Source organism: Rhipicephalus sanguineus, chromosome 1, assembly GCF_013339695.2.
Source record: "Rhipicephalus sanguineus isolate Rsan-2018 chromosome 1, BIME_Rsan_1.4, whole genome shotgun sequence".
NCBI lineage: Eukaryota > Metazoa > Arthropoda > Arachnida > Ixodida > Ixodidae > Rhipicephalus > Rhipicephalus sanguineus.
Window position 1 is genome coordinate 285399993 of NC_051176.1, and position 24141 is coordinate 285424133.

General features: G+C 45.5%; 2 protein-coding genes across 7 annotated transcripts in view; one reads left to right on the forward strand and one right to left on the reverse strand.

Annotated features, from left to right (window-relative positions):
• Positions 1 to 18372, reverse strand: part of LOC119379178 (receptor expression-enhancing protein 1) — a 70727-nt gene extending 52355 nt beyond the window's left edge. Inside the window, exons 1-5 of one of the 5 annotated variants that reach the window (XM_037648388.1) lie at positions 18341 to 18372; positions 14421 to 14504; positions 8119 to 8191; positions 7975 to 8054; positions 3348 to 3468 (exon numbers count right to left, since the gene is read on the reverse strand). In XM_037648388.1, the coding sequence (XP_037504316.1) occupies positions 3348 to 3468; positions 7975 to 8054; positions 8119 to 8191; positions 14421 to 14504; positions 18341 to 18357 (375 nt within the window). In that variant the 5' untranslated portion in view covers positions 18358 to 18372. Of the gene's footprint in view, positions 1 to 3347; positions 3469 to 7974; positions 8055 to 8118; positions 8544 to 10016; positions 10256 to 14420; positions 14505 to 15884; positions 15905 to 18340 lie in introns of those variants that run through there. The other 4 variants (XM_037648387.1, XM_037648389.2, XM_037648390.2 and 1 more) reach the window with 4 other exon arrangements.
• The window catches only part of LOC119379177 (probable JmjC domain-containing histone demethylation protein 2C), a 230472-nt gene continuing 216692 nt past the window's right edge, over positions 10362 to 24141 (forward strand). For both annotated transcript variants that reach the window (XM_037648384.2, XM_037648386.2), the window contains exon 1: positions 10362 to 10668. In XM_037648384.2, coding sequence (XP_037504312.1) covers positions 10513 to 10668 — 156 coding nt within the window. In that variant the 5' untranslated portion in view covers positions 10362 to 10512. The remainder of the gene's footprint in view (positions 10669 to 24141) is intronic.

Genomic DNA, 24141 nt, shown 5'->3' on the forward strand with positions numbered 1-24141 from the left:
AGCATTCCTTGACACTCAACAAAAAATGTAAGCATTGCTATGCCCTTCCCTTGGTGCTAAAAGAACCAACAATTGTTCAAAACGTGTCACAAGACGTTGGTATTAATGAAAAGCCAGTAAATTATAGTGATACAATTGAGCATGCTGTTTGCAATTTAACTAGAAATTATATTCAAATTGGCACAGAAAATTGCAAGGAATGTTATGTCACACCATTTGGTATACACAGCCTTGGTGCTAATAGAATGGATGCAATAAAATTGGGCTGAGTGCGTGTGTATACAGCTTCTATTTAATCCCCAACATTTTCCAGTATAAGAGTGCAATTTGTTTATTGCATAGGCATAATAGATGCATATTACGAGGCAAAAAAGTTTATGGTAACAAGTGACCGTTTTTGTGGTAACAAGCAGAATGAAAGACCAGTGGCAAGTTGTGGCATCCCACATTGCATGGCAGCACACATGACTATTTTTCTTCATGCACAAGTTCATAAGGGCCTGAATTCTGTGGTCTTTAATTCAACACTACAGAAAACATGAACTTCAGAAACGTCACTTCAAAAACAAATTATGACTTTCGTACAGCTATGGCAGCATATGTCTGCTTCCCACCAATACTGGTATATCATCGCTATTATGCTAGCATATCATTGTTTCCAGTGTATGGCTCCATTCTCACAGATTCTAAATTCTGATAAGGAAGCATTCCACTTGGTTTTTCACATTACAACTGTAAATTGGGCACTTCAATACTAAGCTTTCCCTTGCACTACAGAAAAAACAGGTGCCATAAAAATTGGTAGTCAGTCATTTTATAGCATGCCTTTGTACAGCACCGTCATTGCAGTCCACATGCTTCTGTAACTGCTGCTGGAGGTGCTAGCACATTCAAGAGAAAAATATAGTTACATATAAACAATGTCTTTTTTTTTAGGTATAATAATAAATCCACAGGGTTAATTCATTTGTGTCATATAAAGCAGCATATAAGCAAGAGGGCACATACCTAATTTTGACTCCTTTCTTCTTTTACTTCTACAGCAAAATACTGCCTACAGTCTCAAGGTTTCTTTGCGTGTTCATACATTTTTATTGCCTCAAAAGTGAACATATAGCGCAGAAGTGGCTACCTTGCGACATCAGACATTAGTCACAGGTGTCCCTGTGAGACCTCCTAAGCTGTTGTCTTGCTATCAGATGATGGTTCAAAAGGGAGCCCAACAGGCCACGCTTCTGCCTGCTTTTGGGGAGATCCAACAAGATGGTCCAGGAGAGCCCACTTGTTAAAACTGCATCCTTTCGAGCAGACCGCTCAAGACTCCGGAGGGCCACTACCTTCAAAAGGAGCTCTTTGTGCGTTGATACTTTCTAATACTAGTAATCAAAATATTGAGCACCATTTTCTCCTTTAATGTACAGTACTCAAAGACAGAAATGCAACAATTTAGGGATAAGTAATGCATGTACTTCTGTTTCTACAGTCTTCAGTTTGTGTCACATTGCTGTAATTTCGACTGAAGCACTTCCATCGCAGCCAACATTACTTTTAGTGACTAGATTGTAGCGACATGATGTAGTCATCTTAAGCTACTGTGTATACCAGTCGTTAAGTTTCGATGCCACATTTCAATTTGTGAGCCCTGCACTTATTTTTTGTTGCACTGTATCTTTACAAATGTTTATATAATCAAAGACACAGCTCCCAAAGTGATAATTTTGAATGACGATGCAAAGACTTCCAGTATTTTTATGTGCCTCTGAAGTCCTAAATTGTCTGCAGCATCGTGAAATAGGTAAACACTACAGGCACAACCCATTGTGTGTATTGTAAGAATACACCACTCCTGTGAAGGAAGTACTTAAACTCCCTCCAATATTACCAAAAAGAGGTGAGCTTACAAGACCAGGAAGCATAATTTTCTCGTTCGGCCTTCTCATGCAATCACAGCATTCATTTTCCCTGTCATTGCGTATCAGCAGCCTGTGATAGCAGGACATGACCGTCTACTTGGCCTTTATGCAGGAGCCTCCATGTCCTGAACGCCTTAGTGGACTTTTCATACATACAGACGTGAATTAGCAGCAAATACAGTTAAAGCTGGATGTAAAGAAATTTTTTCATTCCCCAACTCCATCCCCATAGAAGCCCATGTATTTTTTACCTCTATGTAACGAAGGCATTGCGGCAAATGACGTGGGTGTAACGGATTTTCCATGCTCATCATTCATTATTTTGAGCAGTAGATCTGCCAAAAGTATGGATAAATAATGCGTAACTTTTGCAATTGCTGAAAAAAAGCAAGCGGCGATCGTGAGAGGAACGCATGCAAGCGCAGTGAGCCAGAGCAGTTGATCCGGTGTGCCGCGATGATGATGATGATGAAAGCCGCTAGCTCCCCTAACACCGCTCTGTGGCAGATCTGAGTCTTTTCCCCCTTTTTTTTCCCGCTTACGCATCGTGACACCAGGTGTCACTGTTATGTGGACCTGATTTTGTTTGCTTTTTTAGGCTTGTGCGTACTGCGCGTTTCTCACGGTGATTGTTCGCTTCGAAAATGAGTTCGGTGAGAAAGCGTAAAGTTTTGTCTTTCGAGGACAAGCTGTCGATCGTGAATGCGGTCGCCGCTGGCGAGAAGAAGAAAGACGTCGCTGCGCGATTCAACATTCCTGCCAGCACCCTGTCGACTATCTTAAGTGAGAAAGACAGCATCTGCAGTGCAGTAGAGTCGGGCACAAGCTCGACGAAAAAACGGATGAAGTTGTCAACGTACGCCGACGTGGACAAAGCCGTGCTTACGTGGTTTTTGGACACACGTACTCGATACATGCCCATAAGTGGCGGCATCCTACAACTAAAAGCGAAGGATTTTGCTTGCATCCTGGGCCATGACGACTTCAGTGCTAGCAACGGCTGGCTGCAAGGATTTAAGAGCCAAAACGGAATTGTTGGGAAGATCATTAGCGGTCAGTCGGCCTCTGCCGACAGCGATGCTTGTGCATTGTGGGTGGCCGAGGAGCTGCCTGGCGTTTTGAGCCACTACGAGGCAGCAGACATTTATAACGCTGATGAAACGGCCTGTTTTATCAGACGCTGCCTAATCGCACGCTAGCGCTTAAAGGAGAAGACTGCCCCGGAGGCAAGCAAAGCATTTTGCCAACAGCAATGGCAGTGACAAACAGGTCCCGTTGGTTATCGGGAAAAGTGCCCAGTCCAGGAGACGAAGCAAATTCCGGTAAAGTATGTGGCCATTTCAAAGGCGTGGATGTCACGAGCGATCTTTCCCGACTGGTTGAAAGACTTCAACAAAGACATCAAGCGTCAAGGCAACAGTGTTTGGAACACACCTGCTCACGTTGAACAAGCTGTGGATGAACAAAGCGTCGGTACAGGAGACTGGATCCTTTCGTTGCAGGTGACAGGAGCCATAGAACAAACAAGATCTTGAGCTCATAGTAAAACGGCATCCTGGAAATACAAAACAAAAATTTTTATTGACATTGTAGGCAACACCACATAATAATGTATGTTCTCATTACAAGGTATATCCGAGTGCACATATATTAGGCACTCCAAAACTTGAAAAATGTTGTGACGAATCACATATGCATAAGTGAAAATGTCTGTGGGATGAGCTATGCTATTCATTAGCATTTTAATTACTTAACAAGTGAATCATCGTGTTAAATCACAACCCAGAATTCTATCTGCCAAATGATAGCCGCCATAAATTTTAGTTTGTTCTTTTAGTGGCAAGCATCAGTGCCTCTTGAAGAAGTTTATGCATGAAAACGTGAAAACCACTCATATCTTCGAGTCTTGTCAATGATTTGATTTATCGGATGTATCCTACATGAAAAAAGATGTCTGCTTATGGTGATCAAAGCATAGTCAGAACGATAAATCTTCCTTTGAAGAATAATAAAGGATGCAAAATATCAGGTCGAAGGGCCTAATGATCCTTCTAATGTACCTTAAAGTTCTTGTCTCAGCCACACTTTCCTTTCACGATTAAAGCTTCAAGGCTCTTTCAGACAAATGTGCTGTTGCAAAAGTGAAATCGATTGCTTGCGTGACTTCGGGATATGGCCCAGTGCACATTATGTCAAGAAACTTCAACAGCACATTCTTTGCACATGATGGTTTTCTTCTATCTGGGTCTTTGGTCAAACACATCTCGCACAGGTTGTTCAATGGTCATCCAGTTACACCAGAAGATGTTGATCTTCATTTTCCGTTAAAATTTTTTAAAAGGCAACATTTTGAATATGAATTGAATTGTCCGTGGTATTCAAGTCATATTCAATGCAAGATTTTAATACTTGAAGTTGTTGAATATTTGTTTCTTTTGAAAGTTAGGTGTATTCATACATATTGGAGTCCTGGGAGAGACAAACGATCGGTGAATGTCCAAGCTGGGGAAGTGCACAAAGCATGCCAGTCTGGCCAGTGCAGAGAACAAAAACGGCAAAGGTGAACAGCTAGCAGATGTTGATGATCTGTGGCTGCTCTGTATTGTAAAACCATGGCTTCAAAGATACAAATCAGTGACAACTGCGATGTTGACATAGTCAAAGGCCATTAGCTACTAGACGCTGCCGATTTTTGGCCCCTCTGCATCATACAACCCCAACTTCAAAGCTCTCAAACAGTGAAAGCTGTGATGTCAATAAATTCGACACCCACTAATCACCATTCACAACTGACCCACCACCATCTGAGCCACTCGCCAAGAATGCTGGTAGCCCAGTACAGCCTATCCTGCTGCAAAGTGAAGACCAAAGCAATGAGAGGTGCCCTTGTTTACATTGGCAGGTACAACAACCGCTCATCGTTTGCTTGACACTGAATGCAAGCTGCACTTCAGTGACATTAAATAATACCAAAACATAGCAATACAAGCAGATTTTGCTCACATGAGCACCACTGCATTCGTGAGGCACTCAAAACTGTGATTGAGTTAGCACATATAGTATGTACCAGCTTACTAATCATTATTCGTACTTTAGTATGTAGTTTGTATTCAACAAACAAGATATAGGGCATGACTTTGCATGTATGAGGTCCCATTTCTAGACCGTGTAGTTTTTTTCTGGAATCAGAAATGCCAGCACTGACACAAACGGTAGCTAAATGAGGCAGCTGTTTACACTACTCCACCAAAGCGGCTAGTGCTCATTGCCCACTTGAGACAGTGTTTCACCTTACGAGATGAAACATCAAAGCTGTCCACATGGATAGCCTTCCCAGAAATTATGCTGGTTAGATCCACTATGGTTTCATTAAGCTCAGTGAATGTGTGAAATTCAATGACTGATGACATGTTTCAGTTGTTTACAATATTCAGATATCTGTAAGGTTCTATGGGGCCTCAACTTTGTGAGGCACAGCTAGTTAGAGAGTACCGAGCCCAATGTTTTATTTGTTTGATCCAGAGTTGTGATGCTTTGTCTCCTTTAAAGGGGCCATGAAGCATCCCTCGAGCTTTGTGAGAAAACACATGCCACGGGAAGCAGACGCTGCTATGAAGATCTCAGCTAAATCTTGCAGTCATGCACGGCAAATAGACTTTAGAAGCGAAGTGAGAAGTTGCCATTTTCTCAGGCAACCTCTTTTCGTACAGAGACCTGGCTTACTCTCTTCGGAGCTGCCAGTGCCTGCGGTTTGACGGCGAACAGCAGGTAGCATGCTGTTGGAGAAAGCCGACATAGATGAAGAGCGGCGCTTGGATCAGATGTGCTTCTTGCAGGGTGCTGCCTTGTGCCAGCTCCTCGCTCCATAGTCTGCTAACATTACAGAGTGAGTCGCACTATGAAACAGAAATCGCAACAGGGGAGAGCGATCGTGTTTCGTCACGCACGCTCAAGGTCCTGATGCATGCTGATGTACCGTAAAATCCCGAGCAAGCGCCCCCTCTCTCCCCTCCAGCAATTTTCACTGCGTCATTCATTCTTTCTATTTGCTCAAAAAGGGCGAATAAAAACACAGAATGCATGCGTATTCAACATAACATTTCATTAAAACACGGCTGTTCATTTATTATTTTTAGTGGCTCTTCCGCTGCCACCTTGAATTTTGATCCGCGACCGAGCAAGGGCCCCCCTCCAAATCTTGTCGGATTATCCTTCACCGTAAGATGGGTGCTTGCTCAGGATTTTAGGGTAACTTCTTTACCCTGTGCCATCTCTCCCTGTGTAGCTTCCCGAGCACTTGTTGGGACGAGAGAAAGCGCTTAAAGTGCATGGCAAACCCCTGTAACTCCACTTGTTCTCGACGAATTCTGAGAAATTTTTGCGCACATCGATTCGTGGAGCAACGAACCCCGATACTGAGGTCATTTGATGATTACCTGGAAAAGCGGTTCAGGACAGCTTCAATGGCACATTAAAATGTGAAGATGTAAGAGATGCCATTCAGTGAAGCAGATGGTCCACGGTGCTTGGCCTGCCAGCTAGAACTTGCTTGTGGCACTTTCTTTTCAAACAGCATCAAATAAAAGTGACATAGGATGATTCTAGAAGCTTTGGCCCGGCTGTATAAGTTAATACCACTTTTCCAGTACACAGTCTGTGGTGGTTACTTCTTGCCGTCTGTAAAATATGGCATTATCCTATGGTTCCATAGAATTCTTCTTGAATGCTTGAGATAAACTCTACTTCCAAATGTAAGCTTAACAGAAGATTGTACCATTTTTGTCAGTGCCATACAAAAATGTGTACGTGCTATGTGCCATCCTGGTCAGTTGGGTAATGGTTCCTGGAGCAAGCATACTGATAAAAATCAAGCCGGGTATGTACACTGCAAGAGCACTCATGAAATGTCTAGTTTTATGAATGGCTGTTCTGCTTCTTCCTTCTCTTGATAGCACAACAAGATCTTCTGGTAAGTCTGAAAATCAAGCAGCATGTTCATATGACTTATATTATTATCGAGCGATATCACAGCCTGCTACGTTTCACGGGCTGAGATGTAGCCTTTACAACATGTTTCACACTCTTTTTGTTCATTACAGGCAGGAACAGTATCTTTGGCGCTAGGGTTGTCTGCAGTAAAACCACACAAATTTCAAAAACTTTACAAATTGCAGATGGTGATATCCTCCGACAGTTTGACAAGTCCTTTGTCACTGTTCTCCACCTGATGTGATATACAGTTGAGTCAAAACAGTTGCGCACACCAGAACGAGCAAACTATGACGGTATATTGCAGATGCTTACAACATACTGCAGTACAAGAAACACAGACGGAACAAAACGACAAGGACGAGTGATGAGCTTGGTGTGGAGACAAAAGGAAAATTCTCGTGCACGGCATACTCTAACAGTGATGCGTGAGACGATGGCACGTGGGTCAGAGAGATTGAAGGAATAGAAAGAGCATTTTGTATGAGAAAAGTATCCGATTAAAGTGTCGAGTTGGGCGTGTTGGTACATTACTACAAGTTGTTTTTGATCTGGCTGTGTGTTTCATGCGCTTCAGCATCTCGCAATTATGTACCAACATGCCCAACTCACCACCTTAATATTGCACATGCTTCAGATGCCACCCAGTGATCAATGGCAGTACCATTGGACTGCTCAGGATAAAAAGCAGCAATAAAAAACAAAATTGAGCTGATTTGTTTCTGCTTACAAATGTTCATGGTATTTACAGTAGCACACTAATGGTGTTGGGAGATCCTTAACAAGGTTTCCAGTAATCTTGCGATGAAACTCACACATAGAGGTCAATGCTATTGTTGACTTTGTCTTACACTTACTCCTCGTTTGTTATTTTTTTTTTACTTGTAAAACATCTGAATGCATCCAAATGATTTTGCCTTCCTGTTGAATACAAAACAGGGTGGAGAATGAAGCTTAAAGCAATATGTCTCCCATTTCCATAGATGCCCAAAGTGCCAGCACTTGTGTGATATTCTCATCTCACAAGCACGCACTGCTACATGCAAACGAGACATAGGTTCAGCCTACTTACCAAAATGAAATAAAGATGTCAGAAAATGTCTCGATGCATGTGAAGAGAGCAAAGACTATCCAGTACATCATCCACTGTAGCTGCAAAGAAAGGTCAAAGTGCATAAGCATCCATGAAGCATGTATGTAAAAGCTCAGTACTTACATGGGACCTGACATCCTTGTTCTTGACGGCCTTGTAGGATGCATACGCAGGGTACAGCACGCCGAAGAGCAAGCTGAAGAGACGATAGAAACAATGAGCCAGCACAGGGAAGCAACAACAGCAAAACAGCAACAGAAGACACAAGCGGCCGCGCGTCAGCTGCAAAGATGCACCAATCGAAGGATTCTGCATTTGTGGGCTGGCAGTTCCAAGGTCACTCACACAATGACACTGTAGCAGAACATTGCAAAGCACCACGCAACACAATCTAAGTCAGAGTTGGAAATGCATGAAGCACACAGCTGCTCCTGGATATGAAATCAGAGCTGAACATTCCCAAGCAAGGAAGGGTGCATCTCTACACAGAGGCAAGCTCCTGCTCCCAAAGCCCCAAAATAATCGTCGGCTCCAACGAAAATAAACGGACTCCCCTCCCAGCAGGAAGTGGAGTTGTTCCCTCCTCTCCGAGACACACAGGCAGCAACAGCAGCTCTCCAAAAAGGTGGGTGGGGGGTCTGACCCCTCCCGCTGACACGCGCTCTCTACCATGCAGCTCACTCCATCAAGCAGCTTCTGCTGAAACAATGCCCGCCTGTCAGATGGCACCGGTTCACCTAAATGTGGGGCGGCTGCCAACATGTAGATGACAACGCTCAGCTCCACTCAACTGTGAAAAAATCAGCTGGACGGCAGCAGAATAGCAGTGGAATGCCTTACGCTATGCCTGTGCGTCTTTACAAATTGTAGTAATACTTGTCCCTGTCAAAAGTGGTGCTCTTTGTAGTGTTGACATTATGAAGTTACCCAATTTGCAACCCTAGGAATATAATCGATTAAGTTCACAGTATTATTAAAACCCACACTTATTCGACAACACGCGGGGAAAGTCACATAAGATGTGTCCAGGGCAGCAATGATAAATGTAGACGTATTATGAAGGTGCAGTAGAAATCAAAGGTGAGCGACCTACGTACCTTTATGTTGTTCACACTTTGTTTTTCAGAGCGATTTATGTTGTTCAGACCTTTGTTCTATTCAGAGCGATTGGCACAAGTGCCTACGAGCAGAAAATCGGGTAGGACGACGTTAATGTATTACACGATCGCAAGGCCAAAATGTCCATATACAGAAAGCCAAGTGGATGAGTTGCCGAAAATATGCGATAACGCGTGGAGAAACCTTTTCTGCAAAATCTATCCGACGTCCCTTATTTTTTTTTTTTTTTTCGTAGAACATATGTAGTGAGCATGTATGTACAGACAAGGCCATGCGGCGAAAACTGGAACACAATGCAGTCACACAATAGGAACAAACGACGGACCTGGCCTCACGAACACCTGCTGCCCGACAACAATGACACGCTGAGGACGCTGTTAGTGGCGCAGTAAGGACTTGGACATTCGGTGGTCAGGCAAAAAGAAGTAAATCCACATGATAGGGAACATAAAGACCGTTCCCACCTCGGAGGATGGCGAATAATAGGGACGCAACGCCACGACACTGTCAGAAGAGAATGACGTAATACGATCCCACGCTTCAGAACAGTGACCACACGGTCGAATTTTGGCAACTCGCGGGTCCCGAAAACCGGTGTTTAATAATTATTTCAACGAGTTCATACAGGTCGTTAATAAATACATCAAACACATGCAAGGGGCGGCGAGTTCTGGTGCCTACACACAGCAAACAATAGCTGCAGGCAGCGTTCTTTGCACAAATGTTTAAAAAACATGCTTTGAATGCAAACAGGACAGAGTGGTAATAAACAACAGCATCAGAGGCAACGGGCACGGCGATTAGATTTTACAAATCCACGACACAAACATGAATCTTCGTCTTCCAATCAACGAACTGCCAAAAGACAACAATGAAGGAAGGGTGTCTGTCGCTGCACTCACATGATCAGGCGAGATATGACGGTGGAAATCATTCTGCATATATCCAAAATGCTGTAGGGCTTGGTCCGATTTGAAAGGCACACGGCGACAGTTCCGAAGTTCAAACAATAACATCCACAATTTTCAAACAGAGCGTCGAATACGCTACGTCAGAACACGAGCTGGGCTGCAGACAGCGCGCCGGAGGCGACGCGCCACTTTCAAGCGCGGACGCCGCCATTGGCCGAGGCCCGCGTCTTGCGGCTTCCCATTGGACGCAGAGCGCACTCGTGCACCAGTGGCGGAGCTCCGTTCTGTCACGTGGCTTAGCACAAATTTTTTTTTTCTTCCTCCCTCCGAGGTCGCGCAGGCGTACTGAGACTTACGTGGCGACCTTTCAACTCTCGTATTATTCGTTCGCGTTTGGAGACGTGGTAGTGTTTTCGTCCAGTCCACGCAGTTTTCAAGTGTGCACTCTGGGCTCCTGTAGCCAGAGGTTGGATACTTAATATGTGCAATGGCCTACAAGCATCGCGAGGAGATTGTGGGCAAACGATTTCTGTGTGTTAACAGTGCGGGCAAAGGCAAACTTTCCAAGGCATCAGATTTGGATTGGAGGGCTGGAATAATCCGTGCAGCGTCACATAAGGATCCTAAACACCCCGAGCTTTCCGTAAGTAGCATTACGTTTCAAAGCGCGTTTGTGTGCCCAGGTTTCGTGCGGGGCGGGAAGGCTGTGTGCCGTTGGAACGTAGCGCATTACAGCCATTTTTGACCTTCTGCGCGCTCAATAGGAGCGCAAAAAAAAGCAACATTATTCGAGCAATTGAAAATTCTCGTGCAGTTGTTTAGCGAAATCGAGAGAGAGAGTTTGACAAATTATTTGTAGAGCGCATCTACTTGGGGACATCAGCTGTGATAAGGTAACGTCAAGTTAGTTTACTGTTAGGAGCCGCGCCAAGCATATTATAAAAAATGCAAGCTTTTAAGATATTTGTATTCTACTTTATCATGACGTGTTGCACTGCTAGCGCTGCTGCAGTTGTACAGTGCAAGAGCGAACTGCAGCAGCGTTTGCGGTGAGTGCCCGCGAACTGTTTACGTTTTCAGAAATGGCGGCAAAACGCTCCGTGCCTAGTGCAGCGCAGTTTCCTTTTCGGGTTTCTGGATTTGCGGGTTTCTTTGGCTCTGGGTTGTAATGGTACTGCACGCGCTGTGCGACGTGCTTGCGCGTTTCTCTTTATTGGATTCGGTTGAGCCGCAATGATTACGGAAAAGCACAATCAGCAGTTTCTGGTAGGTGCTTGCCTTCTCGAATGGTGGTGCTTTTGGTTTCCCGTCATGGCAGGTGCATACCTATCGGTGGGACACATGTTGAAGAGGTTCTTGCTCTCGCTTCGAGCTATAACAGCAGCAACTTCCCCGCGTCATTACTGTGTTAGTTTGTTGCATTTTCGTAGTTTCACATATAAGATTGCTTCTGAAGGTATTTTTCAAGATAAAGTTTGCAAGCTTATCAACGATGACATGTAGTACCATTCTTGTGTGCACATCATGATGCAGTATTGCGCCTGTATCGTATTTTCTGATTGCAGAACTAATAGCGCGCAAGCAGCACTTGTTTTGAAAATGCAGTCCGCAACCAGTTATAGGGGACACCAGTGCACAGAAGTAAGGGGTGGGGGGTACGATAATGAGGTGTATGGAATTATAATTGCGCGATCTACTGGGATAACGCATGAACACGCTTTGGAATCAATACATTTAATGCGCTCGCCCATACCATGCTGCGCATGCGGGTTCAGAATAATTGCGGGGTGTTCCTTCCCTTTTGCCAGTCGCTGTGGCGCCGATCGAGGAGGTCTCCGTGGGCGTACATGTGGAAATTTCTGGAATGGGGTCAACTGCTCCGTTGTGAGGCCCTTGTGGGGCGAGGAGGCCGCTGGATGTCGAATGTGCCGTACTGTAGCTGCACGAGTGCGTGTGTGTAAATGCATTCACTGGGAAACGGGGCGCATGCTTCCCGGGCTTTTTCGTAGCTCGGGCCGCAGGCCACGTTTGTTGGTTGGCCTTGTATGCACGCATCCTACACTCGTCCTTTGCCACCGTACACTGAGCTGCATATGCATGTGATATTCTTTGCTGGTCGATATCTGCTATAGTTACTTTCATCTGTTCTCGTTAGCCCTGTCCTTGTGTAACAGATTCTCAGTGACTACTAATTTAGAATTACGCGACGTTTGTATTTCACATAAGCATTCCAATAAATAGTGTGACGGCAACTTTGTAAGTATGATGACCGTTTGGCATGTTGAGGTGCGACAAAAATGAGAGATTCACTGCGAATTAGTACTTCTTTCTCTGTCGTTCGTGAAACTGTTACTGAAACTGGATACCGTATTGTTCAGAATATTGCACTCTGTGCAAACGTGTTTCCGCGTTGCATCCTTGTTGGCTAATTTCGAGTTTTGAATCTTCACGTGAGTCGCATGCGTGAATTTCACAAAGCGAATGATGAACGCATTGATTAGTAACATATCATGACACTCGCCACGACGTCTCTACTGATGTCGGATGACAGTACGTATAATTCACATGCACACAGTAGCTTAAACGTATGTTGTATAATAACTAGGTGAAATAGTAAATTCCCCAAATGTAGTGCCAAGCTGCAGAGGAGAGCCATGTGGGTTTCTGAAAGCTTCGCGCGTTAATTAAAAAAAAAAAAAAAGAAAGATCGTTTTTTTTTAATTCGATTGTGTAAGTTTTCCTAATATTCGAGGAACCCGTATGTGCTTACATGGTAGGTTTGTGCTACGTACGAATGGGGGTGGACTATAATTTCTCTTCCTCATGAGCGTTTCTCCACCTTGCAGGCTTGCGCTGAACTCATTTGCCATTAATTTCAAATTTTTTTGCACGTCTACGAGCCTGCGCTTCGTGTGTGGTTTCTTCTTCCGCAGTACTTTATGTTTGCACTGCACCAGAGACAGTCACCCTTACACGGGGTCAGTGAAAGCGCGCTATAAAATGCGGCTGTAATTTCTCTTTAAAGACGGCGCCGAAACGCTGTACAAAGTCTGTGATTTCGCCCCATACTTGTTCTCATTAATATATATATATATATATATATATATATATATATATATATATATATATATATATATATATATATATATATCTTAGTTGGGCCATGTCGCAACTGACTTGAATGCTATATATGCCTTTCTTTTGAAGAGCGATTTCTACCTAAAGTGATCTTTATTTTCACCTGACGGGGTTCACTCTCAATTTCTTCCTCGGAAGATAAATGCCGCTTAGATGACGTTTTCGATGAGCAAACCGAACTTGTCATCCGCCGTCTAGTTACCGAGAGATGAGTTGGGTTAGTTTCAATCGTTGGATGCAAAAATTCCACTGTTGCGTGGAAATAATTTTTGGTTCATAACGAACCCAGCCAGACGGTCATTGTTCTAAATTTTAGCTTCGATATTTTCTTTGTTTTTGTTTGTACTTATCGAAGTGGGTTCACTTAGTTGCACGCACAAATTTTCGTCACTCACTATATGCTCAGAACCAGCCTCTCGTATCCTGTTTTACGGTGCACTGAAGTCGCAGTGTGAAATGTGTGGTGCAAAGATGACATTAGCAGCCTTTCATATATTGATCCTAATTTTTCTTTCTTACAAATTGGGTAAGCGACGAAGTGGCGTATTCTAAAAACGCGCTGACTTAAAAAATCGCAAGCGAAAGAAGCAAAAGGAGAGCACAGGCTTACGGGACAAATCGTGTGCCCCGTGTTTTTATCTTGTTTCTTTAGCTCGTGAACTTTCAGTCAGCGTGTTTTTAAAAAATATCATAATGAACCAACTAGCCCCGTTTATCTATCTGACGCAGTGGCTATACCACACATGTCAGATTCATAAGCGTTGAGATGCTGCAGTTTTAGGACATGCATGATTTTGATAGCATTTCCTCGGTAAGGCATGTTCGCATTGGGTCGCATTAGCATGGGCAGAGAAGTTGCTCGACAGAGAGCGGTCTCTCTGCATATATTTGTAGAATCGTCGGAGGATTGATTAAAGTTATGTGGAGGAGGAGAGAGCGGCAGTCGTGCACCGCTCTCTCCTCCGCTGTCGAGCGTGTATGGCACCTTTCAGCTTCATTTGACCATCTTGTCACTACCACCCTGCCTAGACATCACACATCAGAATGCTAACCCAGCAAGCTGGACATTCAGTTCAGTTTGGTGAGGCTTGCGACTGACCTTGAAGCTACTGCGATATGTATTCTGCGTGTCGTGTTGTCGGGCAGTTTGCATTGGCTAGAAAACAAAAACGGCAGGCCATTTACATACTTATCATAATCGGAGCAAACTTGTTGACGAGTCGCGATCATCAGGCTCTTGACGTAAACATGCCTTACTTGTGACCCTTACGGTACTTGTCGTTGGGTTTTGCTTGTCCCTGGATTTTGCTTGGGTTTCCAAATTCGCAGCGAACGCTAGTCCTGTGAAACGGAGAGGGTCGATAATTGTGATGTATTGTCTTAGCTTTATTCCGAACAGTATCGTGAACATATATGGTTTTGCTGCGCGTACATCCTGCTATTTTTAATTAATTTAGCTATTCTCAGCCCCAGTTGTCTGCATCGGGGTCGGACACTTCTAAAGCGTGGCGTCGAATCTCGTGGACAGACACTGCATGTCCGTTTGCATTCCCATGGCACAAGTCCGTGTTGTCGGTCGTGGCTCGAACTCCCGTCCTTGAGAGCCACGGTAGCGCGCAGGTGGTGTGTTGCGCAGTGCGTCTTCTGCCGGGCCTGTGGCGGCCTTGTTACTGTGGCCTTGTTGCCGCGGCAATCACCGCACGCCTGTTGAGGGGGCAGCCCCGTTAGTACGGTGGCGCGGAGAGAGTGGTGCAGGTGGGGGCCACTTGAACTCCCCAGTCCAGCGCGCTTGGTTTCCGGTGCCACCCGCCAGCACTGGAATGTCTCTGGACAGCGCTCCCCCTCAGCTGAGCGCGCAGAAGCACTTTTCGTGCTCGGGCGGCCGAGGGCGTTGAACCTTGGGCTCGGCGATCGATTCCGGGGCTCTCTCTGCGCTGCTTCCTCGCCGAGCCACAGCTGGCCTCGTAACGAGCCCCGTTTTCTTTTCCTCAGGATCCCGTTTTCTGCCTTCTTTGCTGGCTCTCTTAATTAGCAAACGCTATGCCACGGCTGTAATTTCCTTAGACGGTTGCACCTAATGGCAAATGAGCGCCCTCCAAACTCGAACAGTAACTGCCGTTTTTTTGTTTTTTTTTTATGTGCGTGGATTGGAGCCGCTCGTCTTGTTACCATTTCACGTGAAAACAATGCTATCCGGGTGTGTCAAATATTAAATTTTGTCTGTGTGCTTTCAGCGCTGGGCGGTATTATCAGTTATATTTTATATGATAAAAAATGACTCTGCAGCCAGGATTTGTTTTAAAGAAAAAAGCAAAGCAACTAGTAAAATCTATGAACTGTACCAAACGGTACCGAGGATAGCATTACTAATCGGTCGGGAGTTCGAGGGCGGCCCCCACCTGCACCAACCTCTCTCCTTGCGCCACCGTACAAACGGGGCTGCCCCCTCAACAAGCGTGCCGTGACAAGGCCACAGATACAAGGCCGCGCGCTTGGCAGAAAATGCACACGGCAACACACAACCTGCACGCTTCCGTGGCTCGCAACGATGGGGAGTCGAGCCGTGGCTACACCAAGCACTTGTTTCATCGCAACGGGACCGGACATCCGCTGTCCACGAGACAGCGCCAGAAAATTTGACGCCGTGCGTTTGAATTGTCGAATCGGTATGCAGACAACTGAAGCCGTTGCCTGCTGAAATGAATGAAAACGGTTACGAACGCCATCCCTGCGGGGCCTTGTGGAACAGTCATCCTTGAAGAGGCTAACTTGGCCTCTAAAAGGTTTTGCCCAGCAGACTGATTTCTGTCGAAAATACAAATGTTGTAACTGACTTTTAGTAAGTTACACTGTCGGTCTGAGTTTTCATGAAAGTGAGATTACTCGGTTCATTTCGTGCCAAGCGCATCAAATGACATTCAAATCGGTACTGTTTGTCGAAAATGCGATTATATATATATATATATATATATATATATATAGTGTGTGTGTGTGTGTGTGTGCGTGTTAACGTAACAAGTAAGTTTTAGAATGCATTTGTCAAAGTGTAGCTAGTACTTGATGATGATATCTGGGGTTTAACGTCCCAAAACCACGATATGATTATGAGAGACGCCGTAGTGGAGGGCTCCGGAAATTTCGACAACCTGGGGTTCTTTAACGTGCACCTAAATCTAAGTACACGGGCCTCAAACATTTTCGCCTCCATCGAAAATGCAGCCGCCGCGGCCGGGATTCGATCCCGCGACCTTCGGGTCAGCAGTCGAGCGCCATAACCACTAGACCACCGTAGTACTTGGCTCTAACCAAATAAGTGGAAGATGAATGAAAAGGAAAAATGAAACGTTTGATGCGTTTGGCATGGAATAACCCATATCTGGACTTCTTAATGTTAACCTCGTAATTCTGTTAGTTGGCATACTACCACTATGTTTTGCATTATTTGAGGTACTTTAAGTTTGTGTAGTGAATAGATAGAGCAATCTGTTTTCAAGCGGGATTCTTCTTTGGAGAAGGCGATCGAGATGCAGGGGAAGTCGGGGCTCTGAAACGAAGTTACCTGACGAGACCAGTATTTTGTGCACATAATTTCGTACTGTCACTGCTATAACTTCCTGTTACGTTATTACTGTTTGCTGACAGCGCATATATATAGACCATGTTGATTTGTTGCTGCTGGCGCTTTTTCATTATTATTTTTTCTGTGGCTCATGCACTGACACTGTTTTTTGTTTTTTTAAATTCACATTGCGAACGTACGTTTATGTGGCTAGCGTGACGTATAGTAAAGGAGACCTTTACGCATGTCTGCCGAATCGCGCACTCCTGACGTCTACGCCACCGCACGAAATTTATGTTTAAAAAAATGTTCACCTTTTCAGCTGTTCTTTTCAGATGTGACGACAGACTGGCCAATGCACTCTCAGTTACAGGGGTAGACGTTTGGCCTTTGTTGTAACGCATAGTAACAAGTTTCAAGCGCTGGAAGAAGACAATAAGGACGAAGGAGACAGTAGCGCGCGTGTTACGTCCCTTCTTCGTCCTAGCGCTTAAAAAAATGTCTGGTTACGTGCTTGTAGCTTGCGCGGCAAACCTGACATGTCTGCGTACGTTTACATGAACCAGACGAAGTCGCCCGGACCAGAACCGGTTTTTGGATTTGTGTAATCTCTTACGGTTCGAGGATTGGTTGTTGGGTCAACTATCTTGTAAGCGGATACACCGTAGCGGTGGTCAAATGGTTGCAGCGTCCGCGTGCAACGCGTCTGGCCTTGACGAAGACAAATCTTCTTGCCGAAGCGTTGGCTCCAGCGACATTCCTTGTTCAACATTTCTCATCACCCGCGATGGTGGTCTGGTAACATGGTAAGCATGGTGCTCGACTGCTGACCCGCAGGTCGCGTGATCGAATCCCGGCCGCGGCGGCCCCATTTTCGAAGGAGGCGACAATACTTGAGGCCCGTGTACTTATATTTAGGTGCACGTTAACGAACACCAGATGGTCGAAATTTCCGGAGCCCTCCACTACGGCGTCTCTCATAATCGTATCGTGCTTTTGGGACGGTAAACCCCAACAATTATTATTAACATTTCTCATCACCTATGGTTTGCAGAAATAAGCATATTTTCTAACCCCGAACCACTATCGCTACAAGCGGAAGTGTTGTACTGGGTCAGCTCGCGTTTACTGCTTGTAAACGAGCCTGTATCGTCCTTTGTTATTCACTAGTCGTTATATTCCAACCCACCCGAAGCTACACCTTCTTGTAGCCGGGACTTTCGGGATATGATGGCGAGTTCGGCCTTACGTCAACCATTCCAAGGCCACGCTTCCATGGTAAGGTATCCCAATATTCCGGGTAACTATATACGTGACAACGTTAAATCACGTTGAATGATTAATTTCTGCCATTTGAAGAAAGCACATGTGGATCTGGGTAGCGCACCAAAATGCGTTAGCTGATGATGATATGTGGTTTTTAATGGCGCAAGGTCCAAGCGTGGCCAAAGAGCGCCATCAGTGATAGCGTGGTGCTTACGGAGACTAATGATTTACGATGATAGGCAAGATGCGTTAGCTCTTGCAGTCTTTAACGTCGAAGCTTCGTCCGCTTACCCCCGAAGATTCTCTAAACAGGTGCTTCTGGGCGTTACCGAATCCCGATTTTTTTTCTTACCAATTTGTTGAGTGCATCCACTGGTAATGTGCTTGCTCTTCTGTAGAAATCTAACCGCGTCAAACATGATGCACTAACCAGCCGCGCAGTGTGCACCCAAATATACTTTATAATTTTCTGACATAGGATCCGTTAATTGTTCTTTGTTCAATTGTTAACGTGCTGTTTGGCCGATTTTCCCGCAGAATACGGTATAGCTTGTGTTGTTGCAGCTGTGCACCTTACATTAAAAAAAAGAAGAAAAACGCTCATGCTTCACGCAGCAGGCAGTGTTTTGGGTTTTTCGAGAAGCTGGTCGAAGTCAGGCCACTTTGCATTGTCCTCATTTTTGCGTCAGACGTCTGCAACGGCAGGTCGAGCATTGTCTATGCGTGAATAAGCGCATGGATCGCAAAAATATTTGCCGAGGTTTCGAAGGTACCACAGTCCAGCGAAGCAAAGCACGAGATGCCCACGGCGCTGTCCACCACTGTGCCGTGTGCATACGCTTATACGGTCGGCGCGATTAAAAGCCGCGCGAAAGACATTCGAAATGGTAGGCATCCGCAACGACGACTCTGTTGTCGCAGATGTTCGCACTCGACGCCGTTCTCTCTCTCTCTCTCTCTTTTTTTTTTTTTTAGTAACCCTGTTAGGCAGGCCTGCGGCAAATACTTGAGCATGATTCATCAACTCAATATTCACTGTGCCTTTTCTAAAAGGGATGGTGCTTGCGATTGTTCAGTTTTCGTCGATGGAAGAGGAAAGGAGGGCAACTATCGTCAACGAAAGCTGATCGCTAATATGATCAGTGTAGGCAGCGTTCGTTTTCCTCGTTTGACTAAATAGATTCGCGGATTTTGGGCCCTGGTAGCTGGGGCACGTGGTCACCCATTGCTGCTCCGTGCATGGAAGTCGCGCTCGCTGCAGTCTGGCAACCATTGTTACTTTGCCATCCTTTGAGGAAATTGGTCCTGTCTCGGTGTTTTGTGCGTCGGCGAAACCGTCTATACGATCGTAGTGTGCTGTGCACCTATGAGACCGTTTTGGCTACCGTTCATGCAGTCTGGCCCGAAAATTTCTTCGGACTATTTCGCGACGAGTTTGCCTGTCACCAAAGGAATTGACTCGAATGTTCATTGCGATTCATCGTGAACGAACACTGCAAAAGGGCAGCGCTGTGTCGTCGACCGCCGACATCCTGTGGTCAAATATGGTTTCGTAAATTCCCTTTTTGACCTTGATCATACGCAATATACCTCGGAGCATCTGCTGTTCCCACTTTCTTTATAAGCGTCATCCAGGTTTCGAGTTGACCTTGAGCTCGCGCGCCACCACTATATGTTACATACGTTGGCATTCCATCGCCGGCACGTGTTAAAACGTGTCCTTCAATTATATGTTTGAAGGTCACACAGACAGGTGCTTTCTTGCCTGCAAATTCGTTCACCTGGTTGCGCAGTCCATCAGTAGCGGCTGTGTTGGCGATCATACAAGCCACACTGTATGCATTCTTTTCAAGGCTCGCCGTTCTCGTGCCGTTTTCGCGATGGCTTGGCTTAGTTTTTTTTTTTTTTTTTTTTTCCTTCGCTTAACGCTGGTTTCAGTGCTGCACTGCGGCATACCAGGGCGAATCATACTTTGTGTTTATGCGAAGAAGGCTGCCACAGAATTGTGAAGGGGCCGCCGCTGTGGCCCAGTGGTTACGGTGCTCGGCTGCTGACGCGAAAGACGCGGGTTCGATCCCGGCCGCAGAGGTCGCATTCTGATGGAGGTGAAGTGCTTAAGAGGCCCGTATACTGTGCGATGTCAGTGCACGTTAAAGAACCCTAGGGGGTCGAAATTATCCGGAATCCTCTACTACGGCGTCTCCCTTAGCCTCCCCGTGGATATGCTGTGATTTTTTTTCTTCGTATTTTGGCCACATTGACTCAGCAAAGGCCTGTGTCCCCCTCAACGGACAATATACTTCATTTTTGCCAATTAATAGCTGTGTAGGTCCTAGCAATCGGCCGTTAAAATCTATGACATCACATGAACGTTTGTGCGGCAGCTTCAAGGTGCACGGCGTCGCCACGTGCATTTTCTTTTTGCGCGTTTTCTCGCTTACCGAGCGTCTTGGAGCGGCGAGTGTTGTACTTTGGCATTGTTTTTCTGTTTAGTGTCCTTTTAAAGATCGAGGTCCCAAGACACGTTACCACAACATTATTTACCGAATGGATATTGTGACATATCAAGATTTGCCTGATTGTTTGTGCGCTTATATTTCCACACTTTTATGCACATTTATACACACCGGCAAATGTTCTATAACACCGTGTTTTCAGACGCGTAAACATCTAGCTTCGAACAGTATAAGGTGCACTGTCCGTTGAACCTTAGTAGCTCTTCTATTTTAATTTAATTATTCGCTGTTCTCTATATTTGTTCGGCTGGCTTCTTCTCCATCGTGCATATCCAGCAGTGGAGTTCTCGCGCAATCACTCTTGAGGATACCGTCACTTTCGCAAGATTTCGCGTGTCCCGGCACGAGATGCCTCGGCGGGTATATATATATACAGCCGACAGCGTTCCTGGCACTGGGCCAAGGCTGCTATCTTTGCCAAACACGCGAAATCTCGCGAAACTGATCGCATGGGAATACCGCCCCGTTACGTTGTTTCCAGGGCTCTAACTTTACATTCAACCTTATTTTGCTTGTCACTATCAAGACGCCGTGAAGGTAACATTTACGTGCTATGGTTTACTGGTTATTTTTCTCCTATGTGAGTCGACGTTTTTTTCCTGCGTACCTAGGAAAGAATCTTAGAAAACCAATGAGAGTTCCGCCTTGCCCGTGAAAAGTCTCAGCGCCGTTTCGAAGGCGGCCTGCACCGGCCAGATGGCACTGCACCTAGGTGACACAAGCGTAGTCACATTTTTTACCCACCTACATATTAGGTCGGCATATACTCGATCTGTTCTCAAAGCGTGACGTGGAAAACACACGCAAAAAAAAAAAAAGAGCAACGCATGACCGCACGGTTTAATCATTCTATAAACACCATCAAGTACGTGAGAGTCGTGCGCTATAGGAACATTATGTAATGAAGCGAAGAAATCAGTTCAGACTGGAACAACACACCGAACGATCGGATTAGTACTCGAAACGTTTGTGCGAAAGGCATTTCGAGTATTCATGTCATATGCGCTTGTTGGTGAATCACATCCTCGTTCTTTCATGCAATGTAGTACTTCTTCCGAGCAGCCTCCGCGGTGGTACGGTAATTACGGTGGTCGCAATTCGATGGAGGCGAAATGCTAGGGCCCCGTGTACTTTATTATGTGGAAGTTTATTTCAACCGGTGCAGCGCCACGTGAAAACAAAGCAATGGCCGAGCGGACAAAAGGACTCCTTTCGTCTGGCCCGCTGGGCCGTTTCTGCTTTTTCCCGTGATGCGCTGTACCAGTTCAGTACGACAAACCAACTCGCCCAATCTTCACGTTTAGGTGCACGCCAGAGGAGGTGGTCGAAATTTCTGGAGCCCCTCTCCCTTCTCCTACGGCGTGCCTCATAATCGTAGCGTAGTTATGGCGCGTAAAACTCCACATATTATTATTACTTTATTAATTATTATTATTACACTTATCTGCTGTAAATATTGTTCAGTATACCACTGGCGCGGCGCATGCGCGAGCGGAAAGGGTCATCTGTAGCGCGCCCGCTGAACGCAACGCATGCCGCATCGGAGGCGAGCGACCCTGGCGCGCGGCCAGGTTGAGGAAAAGCGCGGCGGCAGTTAGCAACAACGGTGTGTGTGCGCGCGTCTTGGACGCGCGCACACACACCGTTGGACGCCCCAGCGGCGGTTCCTCGTGGCGCACCCGGCATACCTGACGTCGCTCCCGGTATTACCACATCGGCGGCCTGGCTGATGCGAGGGCTTACGACCTGCTTACCGGGTACTCTATTAACACATAAAGAGGGAGAGAATTTGAGAGTCGCCTTTGTGATTTAGAACGCAAGGGTTTGATGTTTTGGTCTTCATATCTGTCTTTTCTGGCTCTGCTTTAACCAAGTGGGCTTATTCAAGTAAGGGGTTTTTTGGCACTTGGATTTGTGCATCCCTTCTCTCTTATATAAAATTCGATTCATTGGTGGGTATCTGCATTTCTTTCTTCTTTTGTTATGCATATTGATATTATAACAAGAATATTCCTTAAGCTATCGTCACATTGGTTGTCAATGTCACGGTACCTTTCGTCCGAAATGTGAAGGTTACTCTTGCCGACCTTTAGGCATGCTCGAAAGATAAAACAGTATATAGCTACTGCAAGGGGCTTGGAGACGGCACAACATTGGCGACACACAAGTACCCGAATAGCTGTTGTTGGGACAGCGCTCTCCAATATTTCGTATGTCGGCGTTGTCGTGCACTCTCTGAACCCATCGGGCAGAGGAACTACCAAATTGTGTAATGGTTAGAGTGCGATAGTGCATCACCCGAAATTAAGCAGATTGAGATTACATGCTCAAGCCGTAAGCTGTGTTCTATGTGCGGAGCATTCTCGCGAGCGTTTCTGCGTTTGTGGCGGAGTCCCCAATCAGCTGTGCCTGGTGGCGTTGCGAGGTTCCTGGTGGCGTTGTTCCAAGAGACTGCTGCTTGGTTTTGTTCCATCAACAGCCCGATGCGTGTTGGCTCCCTCGAGTGACGGAAGTTGGTAGATAGTAATCAGGTTGATCGAATTGAACTCTGCGTCAGGTGCGGTTCGTACGGCGCTCAGGCACTGCAGTTATCACTTCCAAGTAGTAGTTAAATAGCCGCCGCGATTACTTTTCTTTCGGAGCATATCGTTTGAAGAGCTTGGTCGTTGCAAGTCAGTGCGGCTTGTTTTGCACCGAACAAGGTAAACAGGAACTTCTTGCGAATCTTGTAATCCTCCCAAGCTATTACACCATAAAGTTGACCTCGCGACCGTCATCCTTTGAAGCAAATGAACTAAACAAATGGTGGAGGCGAGGCTATTTTAATGAAAATAAAAATGGCGCTATTTTCTGCAATCCATAAGGGTGCATGGCTAAGGGATTATGAGAGGAGGTTGAAGGTTTGAAACAACGCGCGTAGCGGCGTTCCCTTGGAAAGAATGCTGCAGAACAAAACAAACCAGTCGCGCCGTTTTTACTTTCATCTTTACCTCTGTATTGCGAAACGGAACCTTGCGGGAATGCCTCCGAGTGTCCCCGTCGCTGCAGCGACTGAGCTCGTATCTTGTCGATACGTTTTCTCATCGTAAGACAACTGTACTTCATAGGAAATAGGTCGTGCTTTGCAGAATTCCTTGTGTTACACAAGCCTTGTGCGTGACGAGATGCAGCTGTAAATTCTGCGAAACTATATAGTGCAGAAATCGCGTAAGAACCGCTTTCATTATGATGGACAACGATTGGTTGTGAAACTGGATCCCCAGCAGGGTGTCTTGGCTCGTGAGAAATGAAAAATCGCAGCGCAAGAAACAAAAGAAAGAAAGAAAGAAAATAAAAAAGAAAAAAAAAAGATAGCGCCCGTCCTGTCATGTACCTTTCTTCTTGTCCTCGTCTAATATAGCGCTACAATTTTTAAATAAGAATGTATCACCAACTAGCCCCGCAACGTGTTTTATTAAAAGAAAAAAAAAAAAACCTACCGAAGACACTTAAAAATATGGAGTGTTTTCCTTGGATTTCCGTACGCACGCCGCGCTATTTTTATATACTTTCAACTCTGCTCGCAGTTGGGTGCATAGCAGCTGTCCTGTGCACTGTCTTCTTCCTCGTATTATTTCTTCAATATCACTTTTGTTTA